Below are 12,719 nucleotides of genomic sequence, written 5' to 3'. Positions count from 1 at the left end.
GTTTTTGCAAGAGTCGGGAGCCCTCTGCCTGGACAACGCACTGAAGTCCTTTGCAATCCACAGGGCTCTGCAGAATAAGTAGAGGAATCCTTATTTTGCTGTTTCAGGTGAGAGTGTAGACTGTTCTCAAACATACTAGTCATTCTATCCTGCATAATCTGATTTTCAGCCTGGATCAATTTGGTATTCCGAACTATGTACCAAGGAGAAAGGCCTCCGAGGAAGCTGCACACAAATCATTCAAAGCAGGTGGCTCAAAGTTAATTTATATCTGATTCTGGAATGGGTTTCTGAATAAATGTTTCATAATGAAGTTATGTTGATGCATGCACAAGTTAGAGGATGCACAACACAGGTATCCCTTGCACAGTGACTTCTGTTATACAACCAGCGATCTGCTCCTCTGGAAATGCCTGCCCGCTAAGCACAGTGTGGCGCCCATCACTCTCCTAATCAAGCCCTTATTCCTCTTTGTGCATTGGGTTTTGAGGCAACCCAAGTGAAGGCTGACAGAGGTTACAACTTCTCCTACTTTTTTATGGCCACTGTGGCACCCCACACTGTTCTTTTCAGGACCAGCGCTTGTCCTAGGTGGCTGAGAATAGTCAACACAGGGGTTCTCGGGCAGGTGAGGGGAGAGGAGGCAAGGGGAATTGCCTTCTGGCTTGTTATGATGGATCTAAGCTAGGAGTGAGGGGCTGTTGGATCACTCGTGAGCTCAGGGAAGGCCAGGGAGGGAGCAGGAGTGCTGAGGTGCCCATCACTGGAGGTGCCTATCAGTAGCTCTGTAAAGGAGTCTTATGGGTCATTTATAGGCTGGACCAGAGGACATTTAAGACCCTTTCCAGGTCTGAGATTCAGGTTCCACAGAGCACAGTGTGACATGGCCACACTGGAACTGGAAATCAAGCCACTTACCCGTCCTCGCTCTGTGAGAGTCGTCAACATGACAATGAGTGACAACTTCTGATCCCAGACAACTTGCCAAAATTGTGCACAGGTGTGTGGCAGGGGACCCTGAGCAGCAATGTACTTGTTCACAAGGTTAGCAGCAGGAATTTCCATCTGGCAAGAGATTGTTAAGGCATTAGTACCTGTCACTGCGACAAGGTGGACACGGAACTGGATCTTAAAGACTCTTCAAATTGATAATTGATGTCAGTCACATCAGAATATCCTATCAATTTACAGCCAATAAGGAAAATCAAAGAAAAAGCTATTTCTAAAAATCCTTGAAAGACCCTTGGCGTAACACTAGCATTAACCACTTAAAGCTGTTTGACACTCAGGAGGCAATAATCAAGAAATGTGCCTACGAGAGGGCAAAAGAGTTTTAATGACCTTTACTGCTGTATCCTAAATATAATCCATAGTGGCCATCTGGATTTTCAGCAATACATACCAGTCCTCATGCTCCAAATCTTTCCCCAGATAGGGCTTTCTATCAAAATCCATTTACTTTTCTTTGAAGCACAGCCCATACAGGTTTATGCCACTGCAAATGCTGCACTTAGCTCTCTGCGGGGCCACCAACGCTTGTGTCACTGAGTTGACCAGTCCTCTCCTCCACCCAGCCTTCCTGATGTAGGATCGACACAAAACTGTATGTGTTTAAGGTCTACAACACGACGCTCTGATAGACGCATATGTTGTGAAATGATCACCACAATCAAGCTAATGAACACATCTGCCACCTCAGTTACCACTTGAGTTGATTAACGTTAAACGTCAAAATGTTTTCAACTGTCCTCAGTGTCTCTCCTCCATCCTGGTTGGTCTGCTTTGACTTCTTCCCTCTGAACTGAGTCATTTCTATGAAAAACGACGCAGAACCTGCTGAGCTTTGAAGTGACACTGTGATTCACTCATTCTTAGGTGGGGAAGGCAAACAGAGGCGCCTAATTCATGGTTTGGTTGATGCTTGGGTAAATGGTTTCATCAACCCTTAGTGTCCCTACATCCCCATGATCAGAGAGATTGGATCGCCTGACCTTGCTGACCTCACCAATTCTGATGCTCTGCTGTCAAGACACCAGGAATGGTGAAGTGAGGATCAACGAATTCCATAGGTGTTTTGGAATAAATGGAAGCACTGATAAGACCCATTTTTTTAGGGTAGTTCTTGATACTTTGCTGTAACTTGAGAACTTGAGAAATCCTCTGTTCATTTAGAGCAGGGGTTGGCAAACTGTGGCCTGAGGGCCAAATGGAACTGTCACTTTGCAAGCTCAGAGTCTGTCTTTCTTTTTTCAAAGATTTAACTTGTTTACTCAGAGAGTGTGAGCAGGGGAGGGAACAGAGGCAGAAGGAGAGAGAGAGAAGCTCAAGCAGACCCCGTGTGAGATGTGGAGCCTGATGCAGGGCTCAATCTCATGACCTTGAGGATCACAACCTGAGATGAAATCAAGAGTCATACACCTATTTGATCCACCCAGGTGCCCTGCAAGCTCAGAGTGTGTAAAAAGTGTTTTTACATGGTGGTGTTTTAAATGGTCCTGTTAGTACCTAAGTAATATCCTCCATTTTGCCACAGCTTGCAAAAACCAAAATATTTATCACTTGGCGCTCTACAGAAAAAGTGTACTGACCCTGGTTTAAATAAAGAAACTGAGGTTCAGAGAGCCCAAGTAAGCTGCCCACGATGCATTTTCAGGGTGAAATGAATGCCCTTCCTACAACATGTGATATCCTGTACCTTTTCTGTTGAGATTATATGCACAAGCAGATTTTTTCCCCCTTATTTTTAGGTGGGATGTACGGTAATAATGTGGGAGGGGGGTGGAAACACAGAAAGTTACAGGCATACCACTGGCAAGGGAAAAAAAACAAAAAACAAAACCCCAGAACAACAGAAAAAATAAAAAAGCCCACAAAATGTCCACAGCTGAGGCCAGAAGGCATGTGAACTTTGGGGATCTGGGTTCTGGTCTCACCTTCCATGAGCTTTGTGACTTTTCAAATTACTTAATCTCTGAACCTTAGTCTTGCCCTCCGTAAAATGGGACCACGCTGCCCTCCCTCAGTGGCTGCTGAGGGGCTGAAATGAGGGGGTTCGTCCACGGCAAGCCCCACCCGAGCCACGATCGCACTCGTGACAGTGATCAATGTACTCCGGGGTCCAGATTCTTGACTTACGTTCACAGAACTCGCATTAATATAATCCTCATTTCCCTGCAACAAGACCCGGGTGGTGTCATCTGCGGGGGAGAAAAACAACAACAAAAAAATTTGCCGATTATCCCGAGCGTTATTTTTATCATGCCAAGTAAACAAGGGTTCAGTCCGCAACCCCATCTGCAGCTCTCGCCTCATTAGCATGAACACTATTCCCCAACTGTTCCGAGTCTGACATGGAGGCAATAAAGACGGTGGTGTTTACAGACACAGTGAAAATCGTTCCAGAATACCAGACAATCTGTTTTAAAAAGGGAAACATTATCTCAGCGTGTTGGGGGGGCGGGGGGAGGCCTGGGCTGGTGGCGGTGGAGGAGGGGAGGGAGGCATTCACACTGGGTACTCACAAGGCAGCACATCTTTATAGCGGTTTTTGTCCAAATTTTGAGGCAGCTTTGCAAACGTGATGGCCAGACCGGGCTTCTTTCTATAGAGTTGCTATATAACAAATACAGAAGTGAGAAGAAGAAAAAAAAAAAAAAAAAAAAACCAAAAAACCAACAACCCAACACTGCAAAAGACAGCTATGGAGGGAGTGAGGAAACCTACTTTAACAATAAAGTCTACCGGGGATCCCTGGGTGGCGCAGTGGTTTAGCGCCTGCCTTTGGCCCAGGGCGCGATCCTGGAGACCCGGGATCGAATCCCACATCGGGCTCCCAGTGCATGGAGCCTGCTTCTCCCTCGGCCTGAGTCTCTGCCTCTCTCTCTCTCTCTCTGTGACTATCATAAATAAATAAAAAAAAATAAAATAAAAAAAAACAATAAAGTCTACCACTCCTGGCACTAGATCTTAGCACTTAAAAGCGATTAGATGCTTTAATTAATTAATTGAGAGAGTGGGGGACGGGGGAGGCAGAAAAATCTCACAGAGCCTGACAGGGGGCTCGATCTTACAACTCTGAGATCACGAACTGAGTTCAAATCAAGAGTGAGATGCTCAACCGACTGAGCTACCCAGGTGCCCGTGGGTACTAGATTTTAAAAGAAAACTCTTCCTAATGAGAAATTTTACACTCCCATGAGAAACAGACTAGATTCACTTTTTTTTTTTTTTTTTTAACCTAAGGATCTTTGGGGAAAAGGAAGTCATAGGAAGGGGTCTGAGTCATAGATAATGGAACGTTGGTAAGTAAAACCTCGCCTTTATGACAGTTATTTGACAAATGCTAGGAGCAAGTAGAGAAAGGAAAGGATCCTGACTCAAAGTTGCATGGAAACCATTTACATTAGTCTAGGAACATTTCCCTCTGGTTCAATGGAAGGAACCAGCTTCTTAACTAAAGAACAAGAGCATTTCATTCATCATTTCAGAAGTCTGTTTCTACAGCAAAAAACGGTAAACTTCATTTAAACAGGCATTTCCCTGTGCATGTAATAGCTAGCAAAAAAAAAAAAATGCAATTCAAACCACCTTTGCACATCTCTAAGCACCTATGGGCACACTGGTGCGGCACCTGATATGATTCTGGTAACAGCTCGTGGAGGTACCCTTACTTTGCAAGCAAGACGCAGAGATCAAATATCTTGCTCACAATCACGAATGACAGGCTGAATTCAGATCTGACTCAAAGCTTGAGTTTTCTTTTTCTTTGAAACCAGACTACGGAGGTGTGGTTGTCATGTACAATGTAGTACATAGTTCACGTATACAATTTGCTGAGTCGGGTGGGGATAAGTATATACCAGTGAAACCACCACCACCGCCACAAAGGCCACAGACACATCCATTCCGTACCAGTTTCCCCTGCTCTTGGGTTTTCTTTTTTTAAAAACATTTTTATCTATTTATTTGAGACAGAGCATGAGTGAGGAGGAGGAGCAGAGGGAGAAGTAAACTCCCCACGGAGCAGAGAGCTCCATGTGGGGCTCAATCCCAGGACCTTGGGATCACGACCTGTGCTGAAGGCAGATGCTTAACCAACTGAATCACCCAGGCGCCCCTAGAGTTTTTTTTCTTTATACAACTGTTTCTCATTCTTTGAACTAGAGAGTGAAAAAGCCTGAGTGAGCAGAGAAGAGGCAGAGATGGAGAGAGAATCTCAAGCTGATTCTGCACTGAGGGTGGAGCCCCACCTGGGGCTGGATCTCATGACCCGGAGATCACGATCTGAGCTGAAGCCAAGAGTTGGGCACTCAACTAACTGAGCCACCCAGATGCCCCTTGCCAGTGTTTTTTTTTTTTTTGGCCAGTGTTTTTTTTTTTTTTTTAATTAACTTTATGAAAGTTTAAAAACAACGCAATTTTTTTTTCCAATATTGGAAGTGTTCTTTTCTTCCCCCTAGAAAATCTGGGAAATTCAGACAAGTTTAAAGAAAAAAATATTACCAGTAATTTCACAACCCCCAAGACAACCCTTTTCATATATTTTCTCTAATTTTCTATGCATACATGCATACAAATAAACATAAGTACACATGTAAACACGTAAGACAGAGACATGCTACATTTTTAAAAATAAAAAATGAGACTCAACTACATATTAGCATCTCCTATACTATGTTCCATGGAACCTGAGCGTTTTGAAAGACGCTAATAAGTATTTTAGAGAAAGTTTCAAGGTCAAAGAAATTTGGGAAATACAAGCCACCTTTAGGTTCTAGGACTCTCCAAGAAGGCCAGCCCTGAAGTACTTTATCTTAATTCTGATTACCTGAGCATTTCTCAAGCTAATTTGGAGGCCATGGAGGAACTCACATCTCCTAAGAGGTATTCTGGGAAATGCCACCATAATTTTGAAGGCTGTTTTTTCCTCCTTACTACAGTGTCTACTTCCCTGTGCCATTAAATCTTCTAAATATTCTCTACATAAAATGATGTTTTCCCTGTATTAATTTATATTCTCATAATTTAACTTTTTTTCTTTTTAAAGATTTTTATTTATTTATTCATGAGAGACACAGAGAGAAGCAGAGACATAGACAGAGGGAGAAGGAGGCTCCTTGCAGGGAGCACGACGTGGGACTCGATCCCCCAACTGGGATCACACACTGAGCCAAAGGCAGACACTCAACCACTGAGCCACCCAGGCGTCCCTCATAACTTAACTTTGACTCTACTTTTTTGATTGGGCTGTTTTCAATGTTCTTATTCTTATAAATTTCCTGGAGAATTACTTCAAAACATATTTTTAGGGACTTTGATACGTATAACTAAGTTGCCCTACAGGGATGAATGAGAATGGTTAGTCCATCAAATTGTGGCCAAAATCATCAATGTGTTTACAATCTGAATAAGAAGGCTGAAGAGTATTTTCCCCCCAATGTTTTTGCAAATTGTATTTCTTGTTTTGTAAACTGACCTCTGGGAGTCTGCGTTTCTCTTATTAGTTTTTTTTTTCACTAAATAAACAAGCTGCATAGAAATCACCAGGAGAGGATTAGCACTGAGTTTTGGCAACAGTAATTGTTTCAGGTCTCATGCATTTACCAAATGTTTAGAATTTGCAATCTCTCCCCCAGCTCAGCTACTGAACTTCACAATTCAGGTTCATAACCATCAAGTAGCCACTGAACAACTTCTTACACATTTGCCAGCTTTAATGGACAGAGACCATTCTAGACATAAATTTATGATTTATGAAAAGGTTTGGTCTGATACTGTAAGGAGAATATCTGAGTCAAATTTCCCAAAATGACTTTTTGGTTCTAACTGCATGGAGGTAAAATCCAATTAAGTGAATATAATCAGTAAAGCTAAGCCGGAGGTTCAAAGATTTTTTCCCCCCAAATAAAAAATCATAAATGTAAATCAACTTGAGATGGTCTAACAGAAAAGCACAGATGTAACAAAAGGCGTTAAGTACAGTATGTGAATAAATATATCTTAGCAATAATGATCTGTTGATAAGATTAAGGTACTAAAATAAAATAGCAGCGTTTAGACATTTTTAAATGTGCATACCCTGGGTTTATCTGACAGGAATGCATAAAGATTCATATCAAAGAAACTTCTTCACAGCAAAGTATTTTTTTATTAGCAGAATACTGGAAACAGCCTGAAAATTTCCCAATAGGGAGAAAGAAGTGTTGCATTAAATTATGGTACCGTCATACCACAAAACGATGGGCAATGAAAAGAATAAGATTAAAGTGCAGATTTGGAATGATACGCATTCATCTATTTTTAAGCAAAGAATGCAAATCACAGAATAAAGTGGTGATCCCTTCTGTGTACAACAGCACACACACATAACGCATATATATGTATATGTGTGTGCACTTTTGTGTATAAAACATATTTGCAAGAGCACCAGAACAAGCAAGGAAGGACAGGCACCAAATTTTTTTTTTTTTGTAAACTGTAACAAACAGAGGTAAACAAGAAGGGAGTCAGGAGACAATTCTACTTTGGCTATTCCTGAATTGCTTGAATTATTACAATGCAAATTCTGTTTTAAAAAGTCTTAAAATTTAGTTGGTTAACATATAGTGTCATATTGGTTTCAAGTGTAGAATTTAATGATTCATCATGTACATACCACAGCCAATGCTCATCTTAAGTGTCCTCCTTAATACTCATCATGCATTTATCCCATCGCCCACTCCTCCCCTCCAGCCGAATTCTTTCTTTTTATGATTTTAGAGAGAGTGTGTGTGCGTAAGAGTGCAAGTGACTGGGGAGAGGGAGAGAATCTCTGCTAACTGCTGAGCATGAAGCCTGATGCAGGCAGGGCTCGATCCTACCACTGTGAGATCACCACCTGAACGGAAACCAAGAGCTGGATGCCCAACTGACTGAACCACCCAGGAGGCCCAGCCAAAATATTTCTTAAATTCAAATGACTAAATGAGGAAAAAAAAAAAAAAAACTAGAATAAATCTATACATAAAATTTTAAAATTCAACCAAAAGCTGGGTGAACAGGGAGATGGTTTTGGGGGGCTTTTAGAAAGCAGGACAACACACTCATATTCATGTCTGCCTCGCCAAGGTGAACACTGAACCCCATTTCTACTGAACTGCTTCCTAGTCATCCACTTAGCTTCTGAAGGTGTTAAGAGTTGGATTTCCACTTCCTTTAATTTATTGGCCTTTTCTCGAGATCTTGTGAGTTGCTCAGTAGGCTATGCAAACACTACTCTGAAAAGGGTGGGCCGGGGTGGAGAGTGAGGGGTTGGAAACCCAGATGTGTCTTCCCAGAAGGGTGAGGGATGGAGGGAAAGAAATTAAAGTCCCACAGCCCCCTGTCTGGAGGGGACCTTTAGAGCAGGCTCTTTCAACTACTACTCATTATAAAAGTATACTTGGCTTCAGTTATTCCCAGGCTGAAGGTATGTGAGGCAAGCAAGAGCTGCCAGTTCCGGCACCCTTCAATTGTGCCCTAAGACAAGAGCAACCGGGAGGCTGGAGAGGGAGTCTCAGGGGCAGAGGGTTAGAAGTTTTATTAAAAACTATTATTTTTTAAATCCTATAGTGCTTTGTTCTCATCTTAGCGGACTGTAGTTCTAAGAAGCTGTGAAACCAAGAGTGAATGATAAAAACATCAGCGGAGAAAGGGTTGCCGTGGAACAACCATATTTAAGTTAGCACCAGTATCAGTGGCCCTGGCCTCCAAAGACAGAAAGCTGAGCAGGGGAAACTAGACGTCTCCAACACAGTACCGCGGGGATGGGTAGGATGTGTGGCTTTCCAGCCTAAACATTTCTTCTTCCAAAGATCCTCTAACATTAGAAAGAGGCCGTCAGGAGAGGATTCTGATCTCCCCAGACTACTGGCCCAAGCAAAAGTGTGAAATGTGGTCGCCATCCTCGGACGAAGGCTTCAGACACCCCACGGGCTCTGATCCGTGGATGCTGGCAAGGCCCCACACGGGGCAAGAGAACATTTTGTCAGCTCTCTCACGGGAGAAAAGGAGAATTCTCGAAGGCTGAGAACCCAAAGGGGTGGGGCTGGGGGTAGGGAGAAAAAAAAGGAGGGGGAGTTGAAGGGGCAAGAGGCAAGGAGAGCTCAAACAGGAGGAAGGTTCCTTTCACACCCTCAGCAACGACCAGGATCTACTGAAGGGCAAGGATTTTTCAAACAGCTGCTTACAGCCTACTTCCTGTATCAAGCACCCAACGGCGGTCTTCATGGAGGCAGCATCTTTGCTGTTTATGGCAATGCCATAAACCCTAGGCCAGCACTGGACCTGGCACACAGTAGGTGCTTCATCAAAATGTGTAGAGCGATGGAGCAGTGCGATCTGCAGCTTGAACAGAGGGTGCAGACCACTGAGTAAAGCACAACAAGAGGCGTCACGGAGCCATACAGCGAAGCCGAGGGTGCAGGTCTTGAGAGGCTGTTTCCCTTGTAGTACTTTGTAGACATAATTCACTACTCAGGGGCGATCTGTCTATACTGGGGACTTCCCCTCTCTTTCCCTTGGTAAGAGAAAGATGGTACTTGACCCAGCCAGAGGGCAAGGGACGCTGTCTGGAGGGGACCTGAAGCCTCCCCTCATATTCCCATAAAGGTTTGCTGAAATAAACACTATTGCTAGTAATTTGGGGACCTCCAAAAGTGCTACTTCAAATACACAGTCCCAGATGTAGATCCCCCCAGCCTGGGATTAAGCATTCCTTTGAGTCCTTTTCACACATAAATATAGGATAATGAGTTGGGGTGACACTGCCTTTAAAGGGCTTCAGGAATTTCAAATGCAAAGCCCTCCCACTTGCTTTCTGTATTCTACAATTATGAAACATTTTCCATAAAGAAAAAAAAAAACCGGGAAAATTCTTAAATGCTTTTTTTTTTAAAGTATGAATTCTAATTATAATTGCCTTCACTAATTCCTACGTGTGTCAATTTGAACCTCTCATTAAGTCTTCAGCTACCTCAGTCCTTCCAAATCGACTTTTATAGTAGTCATAGGAGCCAGTGAGTCACTAGTTTTCACACTAATGGATGTTTCCTGTAAGGGGGATGTAGGAGGGACTTCAGGAAAAATGGGTCGGAAGAGAAAAAGCTCTGGGTTTCGTAGAGGAGGACAATGATGCTGAAGTGCAATGGGTGGGGGTTTCTGAGCTGGAGTCCTGAGGTCTCTGCTGTATCAGTGCAGAGAGGGAGGAGGACAGAGGTTCATTTCCTATTGTCCTCACTCCAAATGTCCAAAAAGAAGTCTTCACTGGACAAGAAGGAGGCAGAGAAGTTACACATCACTTGGTCACCGCATGGGAAAGGGCGCAAAAGTCCTTTGCTGGGAAGCTGGTTCTCAAAGGACACCCCACCCCTTGCTTAAATAGGTCAACTCAGGGAAAGCATGAAACGAGCCACCGAGTTTCCTTCGCAAAGGAATGAACCTGGGGCCGACTTAATGAGTTCCTTAACAAAAGAGCACCCTGGAGATGGTAAGACTTGGAGCCGTGCAAACCCCAAATCTTCTCCTTTAACGTGAGACAGAGTGACGCCCTCGCTTGGCTGAACCAGGTAGAGTATTGAGGCAGTTAGATGCCAATCTGTAGCTCCCGGAGGGAAGGGCTCCGATTGGAGGCTGGGTGAGGAGCTGGGGGGGCACCCGGCAGTGGTGAGTTCGGACACTCACTAGACGTTAACAGGTTCTAACCCTACCTCTGTCCCACCGGCCACTTGACACGAGGCAAGTCCCCACCCCGCAAGCCTCATTTTCTCCATCTACACAGGCGCCCTCCTAAAGTTGCGAGAATCAACAGAGACAACATATGTGCAACATACTTGGCAGATTCCAAAGTGCTACAGAAATGCTAATAATTATTAAGCGTGATTTTATCGCAGCTGGGACCAAATGCTTTCTGGAACACATTAGTAATTGTTTATCAAAAGCCATGGGAGGGATGGGGAATTCCCCTAATGAAAAAAATGCTTCCAAACAAGCTTTGCTGCAAACCAGCTAGCCATCACAGGGGGTAGTGCATCCATGGCCCGGCTACCCCAGGGCAGGCCCTTAGCTGACGCTAAGGGGGTGGGTAGTGTGGGCACCTGCTAGGGACCAGCCCTTCCCCCCCGCCCCCCGCTCCTGCCAAGAGCACAGCCCCCATCAGATATGCTGCCACCATCTGCCAATGGTACTGGAGAAACAGGTGGAAAACCAGAACAGCCAAGACGCTGGAGTCAGATAGCCCAGAGTTCCAAACCCAGGAGGCACGACCACTTCTTATATGGAGACTAAGTGTGTTGTTTATAAATAATAATAGTTGTTACTCTTTATTGCATTCTTACCATGTGCTAAACCATGAGTTGAGTATGTTTCTCATCTAACCCTTATAGCCAACTCATGAGCTCCCCAATTTATAGACAGGGAAGTAGAGGGTACAGAGGGGTGAAGGGACGTGCTGCCTGAGGTCACGCCGGGAGTGAGTGACAGAGCCAGGATTTAAAGCCTGGCTCTGTGTGGCTAGATTGCTTCTCAGATCTTTTCCAGCTCTGATGCTGCTGGACTATTCTAATAACAACTCCCACACGTAAATACCACTTTGTTATTTCCAAAGTTGTATACTTGTTAAGAGAACAAGCTCCTGAATTAGCTTGTCTGGTTCTAATCGGGCTGAACCATTTACTGTGCAATAAGCTCTCTGAGACTCTGATCGTTCGTCAATACAGTGGGGAGAACAGTTCTGTGAGGCGATGCCCACAAGGTGCTTGGCACATGAACCAAGTGCTCAATTAAAGGTTTCCCTTTGTAGTCATTTCCTGTTTGATCTGGTTTCCTTGAGCATCCCTCCCCTCTAAGGAGGTGCGGGAGACATCTTCCTCCTTCTATAACAGGGGTCGTTATATTATGTTCCACACTCTAGGGTTCCTTGGTGGGGGGGGGGGTAGTGTGGGGAGATCAAGGAGGCAGGGCTCCAGGTACCCCACCAGCTCCATCAGGGAGCAGCTCTGGTGTTAGCTCTTTTGCAAAAGACCATAGTTAAAAAGAGGTTTTCCCCCCCACTCGATTTCTAGGAAACGTATAGACTGAACGAAACGTGCACATCCTAAAATGTAACCCTAAAATTTCTAAGGTCTCCATTTCTCATGCTGCTGTCCAACTGTAAGCTCTAAAGAGGACACTTGACATGGGCAGCAGTGGTACAGTCCCCACTCTGTGGTCCCCCCTGGGGCAGCGTGTCCATCAGAAATCTCCCGCCAATCTTGTGAGGAGGATCAACAGCCAGGCCCCATCCCCATGCGTGTGGCTCATCCAGCAGCTGTGGGCTGAGCCCCATTTCACAAGCACCTGGGGGTATATTCCATGCAGGCGGTCGGTCAGTGGGTCACCCTTGGAGAGACACTACTCAAAACTGCAGGGGATGGCGGGTACTTGTCTCTCAAGTATTTTTAAACCTCTCAGTGAAGGTCGGTTGGACAGTGCTCAAGGAAAATCTTACGTGGGATTCCCATATGTAAAACCAAAGCGGAGCTGGCCGCACGGAGGGGGTTTCCCGGAGCACTGTGGAAGACCACGGTTAAGCTCTTTTCCCCTCTTTGAGGACCCACAGTGCCTCCTTGTGGACAATCCGATCGAGGACAGAGGTGCGCCATCCAAGGACTCCCAACACCTGGAGACTCCTCCCAGGACTCCTTGTGGCACTGCTCAACCCAGGT

At 44.7% G+C, this 12,719-nt stretch overlaps 1 protein-coding gene across 15 annotated transcripts in view; it reads right to left on the bottom strand.

The window, feature by feature from the left end:
• The window catches only part of PTPN3 (protein tyrosine phosphatase non-receptor type 3), a 108,685-nt gene that overhangs the window by 10,245 nt on the left and 85,721 nt on the right, over nt 1-12,719 (bottom strand). For all 15 annotated transcript variants that reach the window (XM_072727731.1, XM_072727736.1, XM_072727733.1 and 12 more), the window contains 3 exons: nt 3,522-3,612; nt 3,136-3,197; nt 919-1,065 (listed from right to left, as the gene is read on the bottom strand). In XM_072727731.1, the coding sequence (XP_072583832.1) occupies nt 919-1,065; nt 3,136-3,197; nt 3,522-3,612 (300 nt within the window). The remainder of the gene's footprint in view (nt 1-918; nt 1,066-3,135; nt 3,198-3,521; nt 3,613-12,719) is intronic.

The sequence above is a fragment of the Vulpes vulpes genome, chromosome 12, assembly GCF_048418805.1.
Source record: "Vulpes vulpes isolate BD-2025 chromosome 12, VulVul3, whole genome shotgun sequence".
NCBI lineage: Eukaryota > Metazoa > Chordata > Mammalia > Carnivora > Canidae > Vulpes > Vulpes vulpes.
The sequence above is the reverse complement of the archived record's forward strand: the minus strand, read 5'-3'. Positions and strand labels throughout refer to the sequence as shown.